Source organism: Hyaena hyaena, unplaced genomic scaffold, assembly GCF_003009895.1.
Source record: "Hyaena hyaena isolate Hyena2069 unplaced genomic scaffold, ASM300989v1 scaffold_219, whole genome shotgun sequence".
In the NCBI taxonomy this organism is placed as follows: Eukaryota; Metazoa; Chordata; class Mammalia; order Carnivora; family Hyaenidae; genus Hyaena; species Hyaena hyaena.
In genome coordinates this window covers 379,177-400,207 of record NW_024080850.1, presented here as the reverse complement: position 1 = coordinate 400,207, position 21,031 = coordinate 379,177, and the positions used below count along the sequence as shown (strand labels likewise).

The window sequence follows — 21,031 nt, the reverse complement described above, 5'->3', positions numbered from 1 at the left end:
GCCGCGCCACAGTGCAAGGTGTGGTCTCTCTGGCCCCTGGCCCCTTGGGGTCCCGGTGTGGCACTGAGTAAAAGGAACTTGCCCAGTCCTGCGTGGCCTTGTTTATGGAAGAGTGGGCTCAGACCAGCTCTGGCACTTACACAGGTTGCCCAGCTAGCAATTGCTGAAGTAGAATTGGTTTCACCAATTGGAATTCACCAATTCACCAATTGGCATCCACCTAAATCCACAGCTGCCTAAATCCCCAGTCCCAACCCTGGCCCCCTGGCCCCAAGGCCCCTTGGCTACCTCAGAGGCTCCTCAGGGATTCCCCCACCCCCCACCCCATCCTGGCTGAGCCCACCTGCATGCAGGCGAACCTCTGGCCAGGACACCACCCTGAGACCCAGGTCACAGCTAACCACCCGGGAGCAAGCCCTCTCCCCTGAGTGTGTAGAAAGGGGATCGCAGCGAGCCTGGGCGGCCATGTGTGGAAACACTCCCAGGGCCTGGGAGCTGAGCCCCCTGTGGACACCACCTCTACACATTCCCCACCTGCCAAACAGGGAGGAGCTGGCAAAGGATGTGAGGCATGGGAGATAGAAAGTTCCTTTGTTGCTTTTTTTAATTTTTAAATTTTCTTAAAAAAATTTAGGTGTTTACCAATACAGTCTTATTTTGGTTTTCATTTTTAATTTTGTCAGTGTTTTTCTTCTGTTTTTAAGTCACAAACAGCAGGCACTAGGCAGCAGTCCCCCGCTGCTGCCGAAGGTCAGTCCCAGAGGTGTGACTCAGGGCTCCGGCAGACAGGATTGGCAGCCACGGCCCAGGCCAGAGTCGCTCAGGGAAGGCTCCTGCCGCACTGGGGCTCCGTGTATCCGAGCGCAGGGTGGGGCAAGCACAGCCTGACCCCCCTGTCTCACTGCCTCCGGAGCCTCTCTGCATGGGCCAGCCCCTGCCAGTGTTCTGTCGGCCATGCAGGGTGAGACTCAGAGCCCAGCGGATCCCCTCCACCTTCCAGAGTTAAACTCCTTCTCTGAGCCCCCCTCCCTGCCAGGCTCTTCTGGGGCCCTGCGCATACAAGAGCACACTTCTATATCACCAGCCCCAAAGGCCCCACCCTGGCAGCTCCACCGGCCGCCTCTCTCTCACTCGCACACAGCACCATGTCAGTAAACAGCTAACTCAGCCTAAGGAGTTAGGAGGCGGGGGCAGGAAGGGAGGTATGTCCAAAATGTCCGGCCCTGGCTCCCAGGCGAGGCGCTGCCAACCCCTGACGCCAGGGGGCTCCAAGCTCCACAGCAGGGTCTGTGAGGGCCGGCCCTGGAGTTCCCTTCTTCCCATGATCAGATCCCTAAGAACAAATGGCTGGGCCCGAGCCCTAAGGAGGGAGAGGGGGAAGGTTGAGCAGGGTGGCCTGGTGGCTATGCGGACCCCTCCACAGGCTCTGCCAATGAAAGTGTGGACAAAGGCAGCTGCTGAGGGGTGCAGGCTGACCTCAAGAGTCTGGGCATCAGGGCCAGTCTGACTTGCTGGTCCTCAGGGGGCACTGTGCTTAGGGCATTTAAATGTGGGGGAACCATCCCTGCTGTCTGGCCTTATCTCCTCTGGGCCCTTGACCTGAGCTGGGACTGAAGACCCAGGGAAGCATGTCCCTCTCAGACCTTAGCCTGTCCATAAAATGGGCATTTAAACCTGATGAGTTTGAAGTCCGGGTCCCACCAGGGAGCACGGAGGGACAGAACATGCAGCCAGCAGAGATTAACGAGAAGCCCCTGCCCAGAGGACGGGAAACAGCTGAATGAAAAACCAGATGAGAGAACGTACCAGGCATGCAAGCTAGACCCAGGAGTCAACGGGCTGAGGCTTAGCGTCCCCCACGGCGTCCACCAGCCTGACCGCAGGCCTGCTGGGCCCAGGCGGAGCCTTCCTGCCGGGGTCGGGCTGCAGCGGACGGGCAGTGGGCAGGAGGGCGTTAGAGGCAGAATACAGCAGATTAGTCAGTGCTGATAGACTGGGGCTGGGCCGCTCAGTGGGTAAGGCCAGAGCCAGGGTGCGAAGGAAGGGGGCGCTGAGCTAGTGTGGCTCACATAGATGCAGAGTGACACGTGGACACACACAGGCCTGTGCCCAAAGCCAGGGGACTGCATAGAGTGGATTGGGAGGTGCTGCCATGGAGTCAGGACCATGGTGGGCCCTCACCCACTGCCCACCCACACACACAGGCAGAGAAAGGTGAAGAAGACATACTCGCTCAGACTCCCGTGGCCCTGTGCATTGTTCTGGGCAGTGCCCCTGTCCCGTGCCCTCTCTCTCCCAGTGCGTATGAGCTTCAAGTCACCTGTACCCATACGCTGACTCTGCCAGTAACGCTCTCAAGACGGAAGGGCCTGTCCCCAGGCTTGGTTTCCCAGCCCAGCTGCCCTCCAGGTGAGCTCCACCCCAGCCAGACCAGGCAGCCTAAACTCAGCACCTTGCCAGGACCCCTCTCAGGCAAGCCCTAGTTATGTCACCTCTCTAGGCACCTGCTCACAGCCACTTACTTTCAACGGTTCCTTCTCAGAGGCCTCCCCTGCAGGGTCACTGCCTCGAGTCCTCCGCTCCCTCCGGTCCACAGTGGAGTATCCGTCTTGGGGTGGGGACATAAGGGGAACTCTGAGTGGCAGGCACCGCAGGAGCAGATGTCCCTCTCAGCCCAGACGCAGGGGGCTCACCTGCCCCACCTCAGCACTGTGCAGGAGGACTAGGCCAGGTCTTCTCACGGCTCCTCCCACCATGGCGGCTCAGAACCCTCCAGCCCCTGCCCAGTCCCCTGCAGCTGGCAGGCCAGACCCTGGCTGGGCACTGACCCCTCCTTGGCTGCCCATCCCCCTCATCAGCACCACTAAACCAAATCTCTTTTCCAATCTCCTTGGAAGACTTTTCCAGCACCAAACACATAAGACAAAACCACCTGGCCCATCTCAGCACCTCTCCCCTCCTCCTCACCCTGCATCATCTGTACTCACCTGGGCCAAGTGCCTCCATGGGGATCACATCCCGGCTACCTGGCTTCTCACCATCTGCAAGGCACAAGCCAGGTGGCTGGCGGGTTGCAAGAAGCAGAGGGGATACCAGGACAGACCCCCAGCATGACTGGCCTCAGGGACCCTTCGTCACTAACTTCTCTGCACCATTCTGCCAGGCCTCTGTCATTGACAGCACCACCCCCAGCTTAGCATCAATGTGGACACCATGGTGGAAAGGCTGTAGGAGGCTGCAAGCCAGGAAAGGGCCCCACAGCCCTCACCTGCCTTGTCACTATCAGTACCCCTGGGTGGAAAAGCATCTCTCATATCTTAGGGATAGGTTTCCATGTCCCCACTTGGTCCTCACCAAGGCTCTTGTCCACCAGTGGCAGCGTGCTGTCGTCAAAGCCTCCAGGACTTGGTGCTCCTTTGGGCCCCTTGGCAGTAGCAGTGGCTGACTGTGTATGAGAAGGGATGCGCAAAACAGACAGGGTGCAGGGTTAGGAGCGCTCCTGTAGGGGACCTAGCCTGGAGAAGTCAAAGAGGGAAAGAAAGGCCAGGCATGCTGCACCTGGAAGCGCGCCTTGGTCCAGCCATCCTTCTGCAGGGCGCCACGCAGCTCCTTGTAGCTCCATACAGTCTGCAGCACGTGGGATGCGGCCTTCGCCTCACGTACCGATTGGCTGCAGCCAGGCCCAGGGCCGGGTCAGCAACCAGCAGCCGGCCCCGCCCCTCTCCCCTGGGGGCCCCGCCCACCCCATGCCAGGCTCTCAACCACCTGGTAGCGCCAAGTGCCACCAGCGCTGGAATGCCTCGGGCCTGTAGTAGTGAGCGCGCGTTGTCCAGGCTGTCGGACACGATTTCGTGGATGGTGTTGAGCACGGCCACCACCGTGTCCTCCTCCAAGCGGGAACTGGGTCGTGGTGGAGCCTGTGCATTGCGCACATTCCGCACCAGCTCTGCCATGGCATAGTTCCCTGAAGGATAGGGGCAGGTGTTGGGACATGCCTTTGCTCACCCCAGCGAGAAGGAAGGGGATTCAAACAGGGCCTCCACCAGGAAAGTCCCAAGAAGCTGCAACGTCACAGGGGACAGGCCCTGAGGCCATTCAGGAAGACAGGAGGTCCAGTGGCTGGGACGGAATGACAGGGGCAGGGCCGGTGCTCTAGCCCCTGCCGATGGGACCCTACAGCAGACCACCCGGCTCTGTATCCCGGCTCAGTCTCACCAGTGTCCTCACCAATGAGGTCCTTATTGCGCCGGTCCAGTGACAGGTTGCGCAGGGCGATGGCAACAGCGCGCACCACCTTGTCAGTCTCGGACTGCAGCAGCTCCACGAGCACCGGAAGCCCACGCTCCTTGCGCACCGTGGCGCGGATGTACGTGGCCCACTGTGGCAACGGGGTAGGTAGGGTGCTCAGTAGACTCAGGCATGCCCATACGCCCGGGCACTCTCCCCCTGAACCCTGGCTGTTCCCGCCGGCTGGATCCTCCTCCCGGGCATGACAAAGTCCTACCCAAGCAACTCAACTCTACCTGTAGCTTGTATCCTTTGCGCCCCAAACCTCCCAGGACCCTGAACCTCCCAGACCTGGGGGAGACATGGTGTTCCCTATCCCACCTCCCAACCTGGGCAAAGTCAGAGGTAGGCACCAACAGGATACCTAGGATTCTCTCTGTCCCCTCCCTACCAGGCTTGGCCTCTCACCATCCAGTTGCCAGCGCTGAGGTTCTGCAGGGCACCAGCAGCTGCCTCCAGGGTGTTAAAGTTCCGGCTCTCCGTGAGGAGGGAGAGGTAGAGACGTACCACCTCGGGCTGATATAGCAGCTCAAAGCCTGGGCACAGAGCACCCACCACCCACAGTCACACACACCTGGCCCCATTATCCCCTCTCCTCCCAGGGTGAGTCAGCTGGAGCCAGGGATGGCTGTGGTGCAGTGAGGGAAAATTTAACATCAATGCATTCACTCCTTATGCGCCACCCAAGGGAGAAGGCATTCCCACTTCACGGAAGAACAGAAGTTCAGTGTGGAGGCAGTGGGTCTAAGTGAGGTCACTGTTCCCTTGCCCCTGCTGCCAAAGAAATGGTACTGGACCTGCCTGGCAGCTGGAGCATTCAGGAGGTCTTGGGGAGGGAGGGAGGTGGCAGCCAGGGTGGCTCCCCTAGCAACGGGGCTCAAACTCCCTAATAACAGAGCCAGCCCTCCCGGGTAGACAGGCTGTACAACTAGGAGGAGCCCTAGCAACAAGACCCACCCTCCCTAGCAACAGGGCCCTGTGTAACTAAGGCTGTTTCTAGTGGCACACCCCTAGCAACAGGGCCTTCCTTCTTGGTCTGCAACCTGCTCAACCACTCCGGGCTGCAGCAGAGTTGCCCCAAGGTACTCCAGAGAGGAAGGGCTGAGCAGCCCTTCAGATGGCCTGTACCCAGACATTACTCCCTTTCCAGGGTCCTCCCACCCAACATTTCATCACCCCCTCCCCATTCTTCCTGCCTCCTTGGTCCCTCTACTCCAGCCTCACTGGGTTTCCTGTTCCCTAAGTGCTCCAAGCACGTCCCCCATGCAGGGTATTACCCCTCAGGGTGTTTGCAGGTGTTGGTCCCTATGCCTGTGACGCATTCCTCTAGACCTCCTGGGGCCGGGGTCTTCCACCCTGCTTGGCGGTGTCTGGGCTTGCAGGGTGGGCCATGGCCTGGGACTCACCAGGGCAGATCTCTCTTACTCAGGCTGGATTCCCAGTGCCAGCACACAGAGCTCCAACAGACACAGAGGATGAGAAGGACAAACCACTCTGCCACCCATGCGATCAGCCTCCGTACTAGGTAGGACCACACACCCCAACTCCCAAACGTGAAGCTCTTCAGTGGATACTGGAGATCCTGCCCCACTGGTCTATGCCTTCACTGAAGGCCTCACTCTAGCCCCTCTAGTCTTTCACATGCTGTGTGACCTTGCAAGTGCCTGGCCTTTCTGTGCTTCTGTTCCCCCTTCTGCCTGAAGTGACCCACGGAATTGACCCTGATTCTGAACCCTCAGCAGATGCCCAGGAGCTAGATAGTCCTCTGGGGAACCCCATACCTGTGGGTCTGTTTTCCCATCAGATCCCCAAGGCCTTCAAGCCTGCTTAGTGGCACAAAGCTTCACTACCTGGATAGGCCTGTACCTGAACTCTGCCTCTACCCACTCACCTTTGGCAGCCTCAGTTCTCTTGGGTAGGTCTAGCGTATCGAAGTTCCGGTCCATCTCACCATCCTTCTTCCCTGGAACAGAGTAGGGGGAGGTGAAGCAGACTCTGCAGGAAGCAGGTATGCATCAGGAGGGCTGGACATAGCACTTGCCTTCCCAAAGCCCAAGAGCACCCCAAGTCAGACTGGGTGCCAAGAGGCCTTGGCAATGGAACACTATTCTGTGTTTAGGTAGGCAGGGAGGGCCAAGGAAGGGCAGTGGTGGCAGTGGGGCCTTTGGATGTCCCAGCCTTGCCCCCAGAAGCCAGGACTCATCTCCTGTCAGGTGCTGGGAGCAGCACTGTGGGCCGACCAAAGGCCTTGCAGCTGCCAGGAGCTAGAAGCCCAGGCTGGGTGGCAGGTAGGTACAAAGCTGAGGACTGGCAAGGACAGGACGTGACTGGCTGAACAGTAAAGCAGGGATGGGGTCAAAAGTCCAAGCCACAAGGAAATGCCCATCTGGGGTCAGGACCTGGTCCCAGGCTCTGCTGGCTAAGAGAGACCTCTGCCACAGGCTGAGCCCCTACAGCAGCCCCACCTAACACTTGTCAGCCTCGGCCTGCACACCTCTGTGAGTGAGCTCACTATCTCCCAGTCACCCGCGTCTCAGATGAGGGAGCTGCTTCTCCTCTGAAGAGCAGCAGAGCTGAGTTCAGATGATCTGGGATCCCGGCCTCATGGGGCCTGTGGTCCCTCTATGCCACAAATAGCCTCATTCCCAGGGGCAGACTTTGTTCAGTTACCCCTGGGAACAAATATACCCAGGCGCTGTCCCCTCTTTGGCTCTTCCTGTTCCAGTTCCAGGACCAGCCCTGCATGGATAGCGGAGTCTAAGGTTATAGAGGGACAGCCTGTTGGCCTCCCAAAGGGTCCAGGGCTGACATTCCTGCCGTTGTCATGTCCACACAGTTGTCATGGAGATGGCTGCTTGGAGAAGGGACTGGGGATGGGGCAGGGCCCTGAGACTGGACTGCCCTGCGGTTGTCATGGAGATAACTGCCTAAACAATAGGATGGGGGGAGGAGCACCTCCCTGGTGCCCACTGTACCCACCAGGCCTGAACAGCAGGACAAACAGGGACTCACCTTGATGGAACCACTCCTCTGGGCAGCCGGAGGAAGCACAGGAGAGAGGAGACGAGCCTGAGCGGGAGGCACCCCCCACGACCTCCCAGGAGGCCTCGACTTCCCATTGCATACCCTGGGTTGAGTAGATGGGTCATGGAACCCCACCCTGATTACTCTGGAGGGCTGAGTGCCAGCAAGTGGGACAAGAAAGGGGAGGCCTGGGGTCAGAACAGGTCCACATGGTGGGGAAGAGCAGGTGAAGGCAGTGTACAGATGCCACCTGGCAGGTGCCAGGGAATGTAGATCCTGGAACTTGCACCTGGCAAATGCTGGTTGGGATGGTGTAAAGGCAGGGTGGGGTGCAGCCCTCAGGGCATCTCAGGGTCTTCAGGTGTGAACACCAGGAGGCAGCTTCATCTTCAGTACTTTCCAAACAAGATCCCATAGAACCCTTCCCAGAGCTGAGGGACCAAGTCTAGGCAGCAGCAGGGACATCACACAGGTTCACCCTGACCTCCCCTGGGGGACCCACAGTGCAGATGAGGAAAGGCTGGCCTGTCACCTGGATGATCTAGGGGGCTGGGGCCACCCTCCTTGGCTCCCTGCTTTCCCACCTGCCCATCAGGAGCTGACCAGGTGATCTCTGGCTTCCATGCCTGCCATGGGTATGGAGAACCTGCAGCCTGCGGTGGCAAGGGGAGTCCTAGGATGGTACCCCAGTTCCTCCCACACACCTTTGGCCTTCTTGCCACCGAAACAGCCAGCGTCATCCCGCTTCCGGCGCTGGGCGCTTGCAGCACTGCCTGGGGGCCCAGGCTCGGCCTCTTGGTACCTGTCGGCCCCAGGCACCTCCTTGTGCACATGGTAGGACAGGTTCCGCATGATACACACACAGTTCTCCACCGACTGTGGGGAGAGGAGAGTTGATGGAACAGGGCCAGGCAGGCAAGGAGACCGCTAGCCCTCCTGGAGAAGACTGGCCACAGCCAGCGTGCACAGAAGGAACGGGGGATATAAAAATGGGGAGGCCGAAGGTAGGGGGCCCACATGGGTAAGAACTCCCAGAGAAGGGCTGAGGAAGAAAAAAGGTGGAAAACACACTGTTTGTAGGACCTCACCCGGGGCTTCAGGCATGTCTACTTCACTGTGGCAGGAGTCCATGCCCAGGGCACTGCCCTAGACCGGTATGCCTACTCCCTCTGTGCGGCTCAGATGGTTCAGGGCCCCCTGGGTCCAGCACCTGCTCTGTCTCCCAGAACCCTTTGTAGGAAGCTGTGAGACTGCCCCTGCCTGGGACCTGCCAGAGCCCTCCCTGCCCAGCTCCACCCACCTTGTTGTCCGTGTCCTTCCTGCCCACAGCTGACTGCAGGGCGTGCAGCAGGGCGTCTACCAGCCCTTCACATTCCCGGAGCCGCCGCCGGGCCTCTGCACCATCCGAACTCACGTTCCTGGGTGGCCAAGAGCAAGCCCTGTGACCCCTGGCTCCCATGGCAACTTCCCAGCCCTCACCTGGCCTTGGGGTCTTGTCTTCATCTGTAAAACAGATCCTGATACCACCCTGTTAGTGCTGACAGTGCCCTGACCACTGAGACCCCAGGAGGGAGCCCTGGCCCGGCATCTCTGATGCCCAGCTGAGTTGGAAATGGGCAGAAGTGGCTCCAGAGGTGTGAGTCCATGTAGAGGCAACTATGGGCTCTCCCTGCCCCAGTGGCAGTTCTGGGCTCCACCTTACCCTGAGGTGAGGACCCCATCGGGCCATGGGGGTACGTCCTGATGGATAGGCAAGACAGTGGGGAGCCAGAACTGCCTGTGGGGACTCCACAGGGAATCCCAGGGTGGGAGGATAAGGGCAGAGGTCACAAGGAGGTAGAATGAGGCCTCTGAGGCCGCCTGAAGATGAGGGTCCTGGCTGTCACAGTGATAGGAAAGTGGATCAAAGCTGAGCAGGGCTGGGGCCGTGGGGTACTACATGACAGCATAGTAGACCTTGTCCAGAGGTTGCCCTTGGGGCTGAATACAGCCTCATCAGGCCCCATTCTCAGGACTCAGGCAGGAACCGCGGTACGGCTGTGAAGCTCCTAAGACTTGGGCGGCTAGTTCTCTTCCACGTTTCACAGGACACAAGGACATGGCTATTCCCAGCTTTATGTGTAGGCTCCAGTGCCTGGCTCCTGCCTCCTTGACCAGGAACAGCCCTGGGTGACCTCAGAGGGAATGCCTAAGCTCGGCCTCCACCCACACCTCAAGCAGCCTGACGTGTTCTTGAAGACTGTTGTCCACTCGGCATCCCTTGGCTTGGAGTCCTCGTTGGGCTCACGCTCCCAACCCGAGTGGGGGACAATGACCTCATGGGTTAGTGTCTGCAGGCCGTGATCAATGATGACCATCTTCAAGGGCTCGTAGGATGACAGGTTCCAGAGTGTGCCTGCAGGGTGCCATCAAGCAGCCAGTGCTGACCACACAGGCAGTGACCTCCCTACCTCCCCATGTGACCTCGCTCAGGACCTAACCCTTCCTTTGTTATGCCCTAATCAGACTAGAAGATAGAAAGTGATAAAAGCCATGAAAAGCCTTGGGTGCCCACCCTGGCCCAGGCAAGATGTGCACAGGCACTCAACAGTAGCTACCAGCTGGGAAGAAGCCAGAGGGGCTGGGACACAGAGGAAGGGCTGGGAGGGAGCCTTTGGCTAGACAGGCAGGTACCTTCTCTTCCCCCTCCCTTCTCAGCCACGTGGGTGGGTGGGACTACTGCTCCACTGGCTCTACCCAAAGTGGTCACGTGACCCTACCTGGCCAATTGGGTCCCATGAGGCACAATCATTCACCACTGCCCCACTGGAGGGTGGGACCAGGAGGCTGGACCTGGAGAGTATGGGGACACGGGGGCAAGTGGACAGGGGTCCTGCCTGAGGGGCAGCAAAGTCCAGAGGCAGAGAGACTGGGGACCACTCAGTCTGAGCCTGATGCCTACCCCCAGCAGCTGAGACTCCTGACTAAATGCGTGGTGTGGGGAGTCTTTCTGGCCAAGCCTCACTCCCCTCCTCCCTGAGGGATATGGGGAAGCCAGGTACCACTCACCTGTGACGAGCTCTCTGACCTCGTTGTCCCGGGCAGCCCGCAGTAGGCGCACCAGGGCAGGCACACCACCACAGTCCCGGATGGCAGCCTTGTTGTCTGTATCTCGGCCATAGGAGAGATTTCGCAGTGCCCCACAGGCCCGCCGCCGCACCTCCGCCCTTGGGTGGTCCAGCAGAGCGACGAGCAGAGGCAGGCCCCGCAGCTGCCGCACACGTCGCTTGATGCCCTCGTTCTCAAAGCACAGGTGTTGCAGGTAGGCAGCCGCGTTGGCTTTCACAGGATCCACAGGGTGCCGCAGCATGGCCAGTACCTCGGGCAGCTCGGGGTCCCGCCAACGTGGCTCCTTACGGGCGCTGTCCACTGAGGGCGACCGCCGTACCACCCGGTCCAGGCTACCCAGGCTGCCCCGTTCTGGCTGGGCCAGGGGTGCCGTTGTAGCTGGATACGGGGGCCGCTCCTCCATCAGCTCACCGCCATCATCTGCCACATCCTCATAGGCCCTGTGCAGGCAGGCAGGGCACATGGAGCAGAGCGGTCTCACCATACCTTCTCCAGAGGACCATGAACCCATGAAGAGCAGGGATAGGCCAATGGCATTGGTACCTACCCCAAACACTGAATGGGTGCTGAGAGTCACAACCTGGGCCAGTAAGAATGGACTCCCAGCCAATGACAGAGCCAAACACCAGCCAATGGTTATCAGGGCTTGCATCCCCCTAAGACAGGGAGCTCACTCACTCTCATCACCATGCAGTGTTCCCCAATTCTGAGCTAAACGTGTTTCTATGAAACATCTGAAATAAAAGTTAAAAAAGAAAAAGGGGGTGCCTGGGTGGCTCAGTTGGTTAGGTGCTAACTTTGGCTCAGGTCATGATCTCGCAGTTTGTGGGTTCAAGCCCCGTGTTGGGCTTTGTGCTGACAGCTCAAAGTCAAGTCTGGAGCTTGCTTTGGACTCTGTGTCTCCCTCTCTCTCTGCCCCTCCCCTACTCATGCTCTGTCTCTCTAAAATAAATAAAAGTTAAAAAAAAAAAAAAAGAAACATCTGTACCCATGACTGGGAGTCCTGCCTTTCCACAAAGCCCATTTCTGCGATGCGAGATCTGCTAGGATGTGAGGGCAGGAGGTGACCCTCCCCTGCACACAGCCATCCTGGTGGGACCATATGAGAGGCATACAGGCCACCAGTCTCCCAGAGCACAAGATGTCCTCGTGGGTTGTCACCATCAAACCCACTTCCTAGGGCAGGGATTAAGGCTAGGAGGGGCCAGGTGTCTTGTCTGTGGTCCCGCAGCATAATCCATACGAAGGCTGTGATCATGTTCCCACTCTACAGATAGAGGAACTGAGGGCAGAGACGACAGAACCACAGCCCGTGCTGGGAAGAGCTGGGTGGCCTAGGTTCTGGTTGCTCCTGTACACAGGGGATATTGAGGCCCGGGGAAAGGCTGGAGCCTCAGGCACAAAGAAATGTGCTAAGCCTCTTATGCTCATGTCTTCATGGCTGTCTGACTGGAACAGGGGTAGTAGGCACTGGGCACTGTCACTAACTCCCTCATGTCCTAGGACCACAGGGAGGGTGCCCACTGCAAGCAACTTCCACCATCCCTGTTGCTATCTTTGAAAAGAGCCCAGTCGAATTCAAACTAACGTGTGCAACTAACTCAGCCCCAGCAGCTACACTTCTGGTGGAGGGCTCTCTGGCGGGGGAGTGAGTGGAAGGCAGACTTCCTGGAGGCAGTCAGTGGCAGGACACAGGGTGCTCACCTGGTGCGAAAGCCACGCCCACACTCAGGCCTCCTCCTAGTGGCAGTGCCATAGTCAGGCTCCAGCTCCGGGCCACCCTCGTCATCAGCAGCCAGGCTGCGTGTGTCGTCCTCCAAACCATATGGCTCCGCCTGAAAGCGCTCGGGCTGGGAGCGGCCGGCTGGCGGCACAGGCTCAGGGCCTGCAGGGAAGGCCTCACGTCGGCCAGGCAGTGTGAAGCAGCCATCCACAGGGCCTGGGCCAAGGGGGCCACGTGGGGGCCGCACACCCAGCCCACGGGATAGACTGCCGTAGCTGGGGACATCACGGGGCTCAGGGCCGTCGGTAAAGCTGCCCCCACTGCTGAGGTAGGCGCGGGAAAGCGTAGCTGCCGGGCCACCCCCACGCAGCAGGAAGTGCCGGTCCAGGGGGCCATCTGCGAAGGGGCCTAGCGGGGGGCCGCCGTCCAGCAGGGGGAGACCATCTGGGCCTACGGGCACTTGGCGCACTGTTCTCGTGGTCACCGTCTTGACCGTCTTGGTGACCTGGTGGGTAAGTGGGTGGCCGGTGGGCTGGGCAGCCTGAGAGGCCTAGATACTGCCCCAGTAGGGCTAGGGTGGCCTGTATCTTCCACCTGAACAATAGGTGGCCCCTAGGAGACCACTGTACATAAATGGAACAACTGAGGCTACACAGCCTACTTGCCCACTGCCTGGCCCCCACCATACCTTGGTCTCAGTGCGCCGAGTAGTACCATCTTCTGATGTGACGATGGACACATGAGAGGTAGGTGTGCCAGGGTCCTCCTCTACCGTCACGGTCTCCTCCAGCACCTCGGGCGCCTCTGGCATTGTGGCCAGCGAGGCCTGGCTGCCCGGGCTCTGCTCCTGAGCAAGGCAGGGGACTGTCAGTGTGAGAAGCCACAATTCACCTGACCCTGGAGCGCAGATGCTTGTACTGGCCTATATGCCAGGAGTGCCTTCATCCCACCCCCGGAGCCCATGGACCCCAAGGCCTGCCTCAGCTCCAGCTGGTGAAGACAGTAGCCCCACTCCTTCCTCTGAATGCCATTGAGTACCCTGGGGGTTGACCCTCCCCAGTTCTGGGGACTCTTTGGGTTGAGCTGGCAGATGAAGCCCCCGACCCCAGGAGTGCACTCTTGGGCAGTCCTGTCTGAGTTGCAAGGCCTGGCTGCTACAGGTTCCTGGGGGCAAGGAAGTTGGTGGGATCTGCACGTTGCTCTCCTGACACGGCTCACTAGCTCTGGCTGGGCCCTCCCCATATCCTGGGCTTCCTCCCTGCACCTCCCCAGAAACCTCCAGTGTGGAGGCCTTGGGATAGCAGTTTCAGCACTGCACACTGACTCCTGTCACCACGCCCAGGCTCCCACTGTTCCCAAGACCAGCCAGACACCCTCGCAGGACAGAAATACCCAGTTCCCAGAATGCCCAAAATACCCATGCTCCTTCCGGCCTGGACACTCCTGGGGTGTTCAGTGGGCACAGCCTGGCCCTACCTCTTTTGGCCCAATGGTTGGTGCCCCCCACTGAGATGCTGGGTGTTCTATCAGAGCCCAGAGATAGTGAATTCAGGCCAGGTGTACCTAGTTGGTTCTTGACAGGAATCCTGGTGTCCCCTCCCCACATGTCTCCCCAACCTCAGGCACCCACCTCTTTCTCAACCTGCAGCCCCCCCTTGCCTTCATCCCTGCAGGGGCTGACCATGGTGGAATTAGAGGCAAGACAGCTCTGGACAGAGGCTCTGTTAAGGCCCATATACCTATGGCCAGACTCGCTAATGGGGAAACTGAGGCTCAAAGAGGACAGGGCAGTCCATAGCAGAGCTGAGCAGACTCCTGCTGTGCGGACTGGCAAAGGGGCCTGAGAGCCAAAGTTTATCTACCCCTGGGCCTCTGACTACATGGGTCCTCCACACACGCCAACATCCCAGGATTAGTATCTGGCCAGGATGGGTAGGGGCTGAAACCCAAGCCGCGGTGGGCAGGCAAGTGGGGGCACATTCCTGGGCAGCCAGGGCCAGGTCAGCAGGAGGACAGGCCCTGCTCTGTAGCCCAGATGCTGTGCCTTGAAGGATCAGTCCCCTGTCTGGGCCCCAGGCCTCTGAGGCCTACCCAGCAATGGAGCTGAGGCCCAGGGAAGACCATACTCATATCTGGCTGTCACCAGAGCCCTACTCTGCTCCTGGCCTCGGGCTTGGGCGGTGTGCAAGGGTAAGTGTCCACAACTGCCCTAGGGCCTGCCTCCCGAGATCCTCAGGGCATGAAGTCTCCTCAGGTTAGGGTCCTGACCTGAAAAAAAAGCTTAACTGCACATAGTTGTTGAGGTTCTGGGCCCCTGTAAACTCTTCAGGGGTCCAGAGAGATGCCTGGACCATGTCAGAGCAGGTGTATCCCCTGGGTTCTGGTGACACCGGAAGGAAGAAGTCACAGAATGCAGCCTTTTCTCTCAGAAGCAGGACCTCAGAGGACAACAATATGTGATTTTATAAAAAGGGAAACAGGTCTGACAGAAGGAAGACGACTGACCAGGATTTCACAAACTGCTAATGGGGAATTTCAGGTATCCACAGAGAAGGCAAATTTTGCAAGGCCTTTTGGCTATACCTCACCCCTTGTGGGCCACAGCCTTGGCAGCCACTCAGTGTTGCAAGTGGAATGCCTGGGGACCTGGCCAGGAAGGAGGAACAATGTTCCCTGGAAGAGAAGTAAACTGAGACCCCAAATAGGAACATGCTTGTGGGCTGCTGGGCGAGGTGGCCTGCCCTCTTCTCTGAGGGCATTGGGAGATAGTTCTAGAGCAGATTCAGGGACAGCCTGTAACTGCTCAGGCCTCAGCTACCCCAGTTGTGTTTGGCAACTATGGGAGCAAATGTGTGGCACACAATGGGCTCTCTGCTAGGCTCCGGGGACCAGGCATGGAGCAGTCTAGGACCACATGCTGGTGGCTGCAATTTAAGGGGAGGGGTTCAGAGCAACACTGACACGAGGGGACCAGGGCACTGTCAGGAGGGCACGGCCCTGAGTAGACTTGCATACATTTGCATAATTAACACTCTCAGAGAAGAGCCTCCTACTCCCTAGTTAGGGGGTGAGTGTGAGGAGGGAGGACAAGGAGTAAGCAAACCTCAGACCTCAATGCTACTCTGAGGCTCAGTTTATTCTCACTCTAGTCTATGGTGAGGGTCTGACACAGTGCAGTAAGGGGGATGAAGGGATGCGGGTCTAGGAGAGTCAGGTCCCCCCCCCCCCAACAAGGCCTGGCAACCCTGTAGCATCGCCTACTAATACCCAACCCAGACAGCCCGGTAGTGGGATCCCGAGGCCCCAAGAGCCCCCACTGGCAAATGACCTCAGGGAGCTAAAAACGGGTGATGACTTCATCCAGACAGGCAGGCAGGGAGGAGCATGAGTCAGCCCATGATCACAGGAAGGCCTGGCCCCCGTTACACACTCCTGGGCACATATGCAGATAAGGACCAGGATACATGTGCATGTACCTGGTTCCTCAACAAGGACGTGTGCACATACACATAGGTATGTATGAGCACCCAGCCCAGTGCATAGACCCAAGCACGTCAATCCTAACAACCCCCGGTGCACAGTGCCCACTGCCCCCAGGGGACTCACACATATGAACACATCCCATCACCTCCTCCTGCCTTCTAGCCCTGTGTCCAACTTCCTAGACGCCTATTCAGCCACTCACTATGGGGGTCTCAGAGCTGGCAGCAGAGTGGGGAACCAAAAGGCTATAGTAGGGAAAGGCCCAAGGTCAGCCCGTGGCTCAGGCCTCTACATCTTTGGGGTAGTGACATGGGATCATGGACTGATGACCAGCACACAGCTGGCACTCAATAGAAGCCGTTGCCCAGTGGGGTGCCTGGGTGGCTTAGTCGGTTAGGCGTCCGACTTTCGCTTAGGTCATGATCTCGCAGTTCGTGGGTTCAAGCCCCACGTCGGGCTCTGTGCTGACTGCCAGCTCAGAGCCTGGAGCCTGTTTCAGTCTGTGACTCCCTCTCTCTCTGACCCTCCCCTGCTCACGCTCTCTCTCTCTCTCCTAGAAATAAATAAAAAACATTTAAAAAAAAATTAAAAAAAAAGAAGCAGTTGCCCAGAGTGACTGCATCCCCTCATCTGGCCTCAAGACACTGGACTAGGGCCACAGGTCCATCTACCAGGCCGGCACACCCCAGAGACCCCTGGCCTTGCAGTTGAGGTTCCCCGCTGCTCCCCAGACATGGGCACCAGTCTAGACACACCACCCCTGGCCCTTCTCCACATCCCAAATCTTGCCAAATCCTGTCAACTGTCTCTTGTCACTTTTCCCCAGCCCTAGCTTCATTCCTGCCTCTCTTCCTGGGACCACTGACCTGCCTCCCATTACCTACTTCCAGAGCCCAAACAATCCCCTGGCACTCCCATCCATGGTCTACCTGGTCCATGGTCCACAAGCCTGGTCCAGAGTGCTGTCCAGACCTGAGGTTTCCCATGAGCTCCCTTGAAATTGTGGGAGGGGCCTGGCTCAAGACTCCAAGCCCAGGGCCACAGTGGCCAATACTCAGAAAGGTAAACCCACACCAGCCACCACTGCTCTCAAGAGGGTCCCCAGAGGCATGGAGACATAGTGAGAGGGCATAGCAAAAGGGCCCTGGGCTCTGTCACACACCTGGAGCTCAGCTTCCTTACCTAGAAGTGGAAAGTACCCAGGGAATCAATGCCATGGGACAAGTGGGATAGTGACAGTCCCACCTTTGTAACCTGATCTGATCTAAGGAAAGTGGGGAGCAGAAAACAATGTGGGACAATGTATACTGGGGAGGCCACCTGGGGAAAAGCCCACAACCTCTAAGGTACACGTGGGAATGGCAGAGAGAGGGGACAGATACAGGCCAAGTTATAATGGTGGGGGGCTGGACAGGGGTTACAGAGGCTCACCAACTGCACTTCCTAGATGAGCACCCATGGTGTGTATCATGAAAAACAAACCCCCACCTTGTCCATGGTTCCACCCGCACACAGGGAGTGCCTTATGATGGGATGCCATACCTGGCTCCCACAATCTCCAGTCCTGGCCCACAGAGGGTGCAAGACAGCTGGCACTGAATGAATGAATGGAGGAGTGAAGGAATGAAAGTGTTCCCCCCCGCCCCCCACTCCCTCCACCCCAGCACAGCCATCCTGGATAGAGTCCAAGACAACTCAGGCTGGTTCTCTCACCGGAGATGCCACCACAGATGCCCTCTCTTGATGCCCACAGCCTTTGCACAGCCCTGGCAGACAGGGAGCTCACACCTCCACAGCAGCAGTCCACCTGACAGGGTTTGCAGTCCTCACCAAGTGGCCAAGAGGCCAGGGGGCAGTAGGTGGCCAGCAGACCGGGGAAACAGGGTTTCAGGGGATAGCAGGGCTGGCTGTCACCCACCTCAGTTTCTCCAAGCCCAACCCACATCCAACAGCTACACAATGGCCCCAACTCCCCCTAACTGACCCCTATATCTCTGGGACCAGGGGTCTACTGGCCAGACCCTAGGGGCCATACCAGAGATGCACAGCAAGCAAAAACCCAGCTGCCAAAGGTAGGCAGGAATGATCTACCCCCTGGGACAGGTGCTCCTCAGTCAGCCTCAGTTTCCCTGCCTGTTACTGGACCACAAACCCTCTGAGTACAGGTGCGGGCTGCCCACAGGCCTCCCTCCTGCTCCCTCCTGGTACCGGGAGGCTGACTGACCGGGTTTCCCTCAGAGACCCCTCCCGCCTCCGCACGTGGGCTGGGCCCTCCTCCACCCCTCCCCTCACGTGCACTGCCGCGGCAGACAGGGCTTCCATTAAAGCTCCGGAAGCTCCTTCTCAGGTCCCCAGAGTCAGAGCCCGCGCTGGGAGTGTGAAGGGGAGGGGAAGCCCACCGAGCTCCCCAGGGAGCAGGAGGCCTAGTCCGGCTGCCCTCTCTTGACTCGGCATCTCTCCTGCATGGAGGGGCTGCTCAGGAAGACCCTCACCTACCACCCCCGACCTAGGCACCTGTCCTGGGCGCTGCCTTAGGGTGCACCCACCCCGATCCCTGCCTCGCTTCGTGGCGCGGAGTCGCACCGCCTGGGATCCCCGCACCCGATCCCCAGAGACCCCGTGGCCCCATCCCGCGCCTTGCACACCCCCGGGCAACGCGCACACTCCGCCGCCCCTCCCGCCCCGAGCCGAACGCGCTGGTCCGAGGCACAGACAATAGCCGCCTCCGGCCGGCAGCTCCACGGAACAAAAGCAGGTCCTCCCGGGAAGGCCGGCGCCCCGCCCTCCGCCGCCGGGCCCCCGGGATGGTGCCCCCACGCCTGGAACCAAGTTCCCTCCAACCTGTCTGAGTTCGGCGGGCATCGGGCCGGGCTCGGTGGGGGAAGGCTCGGGTCGGTAAGGGCGGCGGCGGCGGCGACGGCAGCAGCTGCAGCGGCAGCTGAACCGGGTTCGGCTCCGGCGCCTCGGCCGCTCGGGCTCGGGCTCGGCGGACTCGCTCCCCGCGGGGGCGGATCTGGCGGCGGTCACGGCGAACAGCCAATGGAGCGCGGCCGCGCCCAGGCGGGGCGGGGCGGGGGCCGGTGGGGCGGGGGTCGATAGGGCGGAGCGAGGTCCCGCCCCCCACCCGCGCAGAGAGTGGCTTGGCAGCCAGGGCTGGGTCAATGTTGCCCTTAACTCCGCGGCAGCGGGTCTGGGCTCCTCCTTCCTCTCCACACCCCCGATGGGGGTACATTTTCCCGCCGAGTGACTTTGGCTAAGTCCTGCTTCCCAGGCCTCATTTTGCCTCTAGTATAAGGGTTCACGGGCCCCTCCCTCCCCGTGTAGAGTTGGGGAAACAGTTCTGGCAGAGCAGGGGCCAATGCAGCCATCCTCAATAGTACAAGCTGCTCATCCTGAGACCAGTTTCCCGCTGCTGTGAAATGAGGGCTGATCACACAGCTGTTACAGCGATGTCAGCATGGCAAGGCCTCTCAGGACTTCCAGATCTGGCCCCAGGCCCTTGCCCAAAACCCCATGATCGGCCCCCAAGTAAGTGTCCCCACAGAGCTCAGTTGGAGCCTGCCAAATGGACCTGCACTGATCCACGTTGTCTTGGGTTCTCCCCATCAAGACCCAGAGACCCCCACCCTATGACAGATGTCACAGCAGATCAAATTGGGGGGGAGGTGCTCAATTGTTAGGTGACTCTGGGTGAAATCTCCTAAGGCCAAGCTGGCCTCAGACCCTATCTCCTCCATGCCTTTGATCTACTGGGAATTGGTGGGGGGTCAGTGGTATCAGAGTGGCTGGTTAATCAAAGCTTCTCCAAACCAGAGTGCACTCCAGCCTAGTGTGAAGGTACTGCCACACCCTGGGGAGTCTGGCTGTCCTGGATGGAAACGCAGACATAGAAGGCTGGGCTGGGCTGGGGTCTTCTTGGGTCATACCCTACAAAGGCAAGCCAATGACTCTTGTATCATGAATAAGGACACTAGGCTCTGAAATGAGTAACAGCAAGGGCAAGCCCAAGGAGGTTCATGGGTCTGGTAAGAGAGGAGGGCAGGGCCTGGGCTTCCTGTCCCCTCCCACTTCTCCCTAGTCCCCACTCAGAAAACCCAGCCCCCCTCTCCACCAGGGGCCACTCTTCTTCCTGGGCATGTCATGTACATAGGCCATGCGGCCAGCATGTTCAAGTACTCTGGGTATCTACCGCATGCTCCTCTGAGCCTCAGTTTTCCCACCTGCACAGGGATGATTTGACCTGACCACTGGCCCCCTGTATCCTCCATCCATGGCAATCCCCCATGGAGCCACTTGGGATAGGAGCGGCAGCAGGATGACTGGATCACTTCCCGGACGGAACTTACATTTGAGCTGCCTCAGCATTCTCCAAAATTTTACTAGCTGCTAGTGCCCCAGCCGCATACCCACCTTGGCCTAACCCAAGGCTGGCAAGGTCACTAAAGGTGTTCTCCCATGTGGAGAGGCCGGTGAGGGCTGGTGGAGGCCAGTGACGGCCAGTGACGGCCAGCCCTGCTCCAGCCAGCTATTTGGAGGGGTGGAGCTCTTCCTGCTGGAGGATTAAGGGCAGGTGGCCAGGACGGTGGCACAGCCTGGGGAGCATGGCAGTAGCCCCTGGCCTCTCAACCCCTCAGCCCCAGCTGCCTTACCACTGGCCCTGAGCTTCACAGATTCCAGCTCTGACCCTGAAGACTAGCTCCAGGCAGCTCTGGGGCTCAGGAGGTAGGTCACTAGGCATCTCCTGCTGAGACAAATCTGGGAAGCAGTTTTGGCATCAAGGCTGCCAAGCCTGGCCAGCAGATATGGCCCCACCTCCCCCAATGTCCCCATCAGCCTTGGCAGTCCAGCCATAGCCCTGGGAACACATGCTCTCTCCGATCTCACCCTGAGAAAACCATCTCCTCCCAAGAGACAGAAAACCAAGGGCAGGCTGGGAGGGCAGTGGATGGGGAGGGGTGGTGGCCTGAGGTCTTTAGTTCATAGCTCCCAGGAGGCCAGGGCAGCTCCAGGCTATGGGAACATCTTTCTGTGGGGGCATCAACCCTCTGGACTGGAGGCTAAAGCCCTTTCTGGCCTGGGAGAACTAGATAGAGCGCCTGGCGCCTGAAGGATGGCCTTGAAGTCACTGACTGCCACTGTCCCCATGTGGCCCAGCTGGGCTGCTCTGCTCCCCAACCACATCTGGGAGTGCAGGCCTCACCCTTTGGAGCACCTGAGATCCAGGGGGTGGTGGGGGTAGCTCTCACACCTAGACCCATCCTGCTTCAGGCCTGGCCTCTTGTGGACTGGCTTTGTGGGCCACCTCAGCACCAGGGGCTTAGAAAGACAGCTCCCCAATGGTGGGGGCTGCTGGTGGGTCTGGGTCCTCTAGAAACATGTCTTCTGACTATATACCACACTGAGTTG

The 21,031-nt window shown here is 59.2% G+C and overlaps 1 protein-coding gene across 4 annotated transcripts in view; it reads right to left on the bottom strand.

The window, feature by feature from the left end:
- Positions 1–643: 643 nt before the first annotated feature.
- ARVCF (ARVCF delta catenin family member) overlaps positions 644–21,031 on the bottom strand; it is a 51,933-nt gene continuing 31,545 nt past the window's right edge. Inside the window, exons 1-18 of one of the 4 annotated variants that reach the window (XM_039242906.1) lie at positions 18,467–18,514; positions 12,831–12,989; positions 12,124–12,647; positions 10,360–10,859; positions 9,523–9,706; positions 8,612–8,729; positions 8,016–8,187; positions 7,300–7,317; positions 6,179–6,250; positions 4,696–4,823; positions 4,228–4,378; positions 3,766–3,964; positions 3,559–3,670; positions 3,355–3,445; positions 2,988–3,041; positions 2,523–2,608; positions 1,807–1,923; positions 644–1,360 (exon numbers count right to left, since the gene is read on the bottom strand). In XM_039242906.1, coding sequence (XP_039098837.1) covers positions 1,819–1,923; positions 2,523–2,608; positions 2,988–3,041; positions 3,355–3,445; positions 3,559–3,670; positions 3,766–3,964; positions 4,228–4,378; positions 4,696–4,823; positions 6,179–6,250; positions 7,300–7,317; positions 8,016–8,187; positions 8,612–8,729; positions 9,523–9,706; positions 10,360–10,859; positions 12,124–12,647; positions 12,831–12,989; positions 18,467–18,487 — 2,694 coding nt within the window. In that variant the 5' untranslated portion in view covers positions 18,488–18,514 and the 3' untranslated portion in view covers positions 644–1,360; positions 1,807–1,818. Of the gene's footprint in view, positions 1,361–1,806; positions 1,924–2,522; positions 2,609–2,987; positions 3,042–3,354; positions 3,446–3,558; positions 3,671–3,765; positions 3,965–4,227; positions 4,379–4,695; positions 4,824–6,178; positions 6,251–7,299; positions 7,318–8,015; positions 8,188–8,611; positions 8,730–9,522; positions 9,707–10,359; positions 10,860–12,123; positions 12,648–12,830; positions 12,990–18,466; positions 18,515–21,031 lie in introns of those variants that run through there. The other 3 variants (XM_039242904.1, XM_039242908.1, XM_039242905.1) reach the window with 3 other exon arrangements.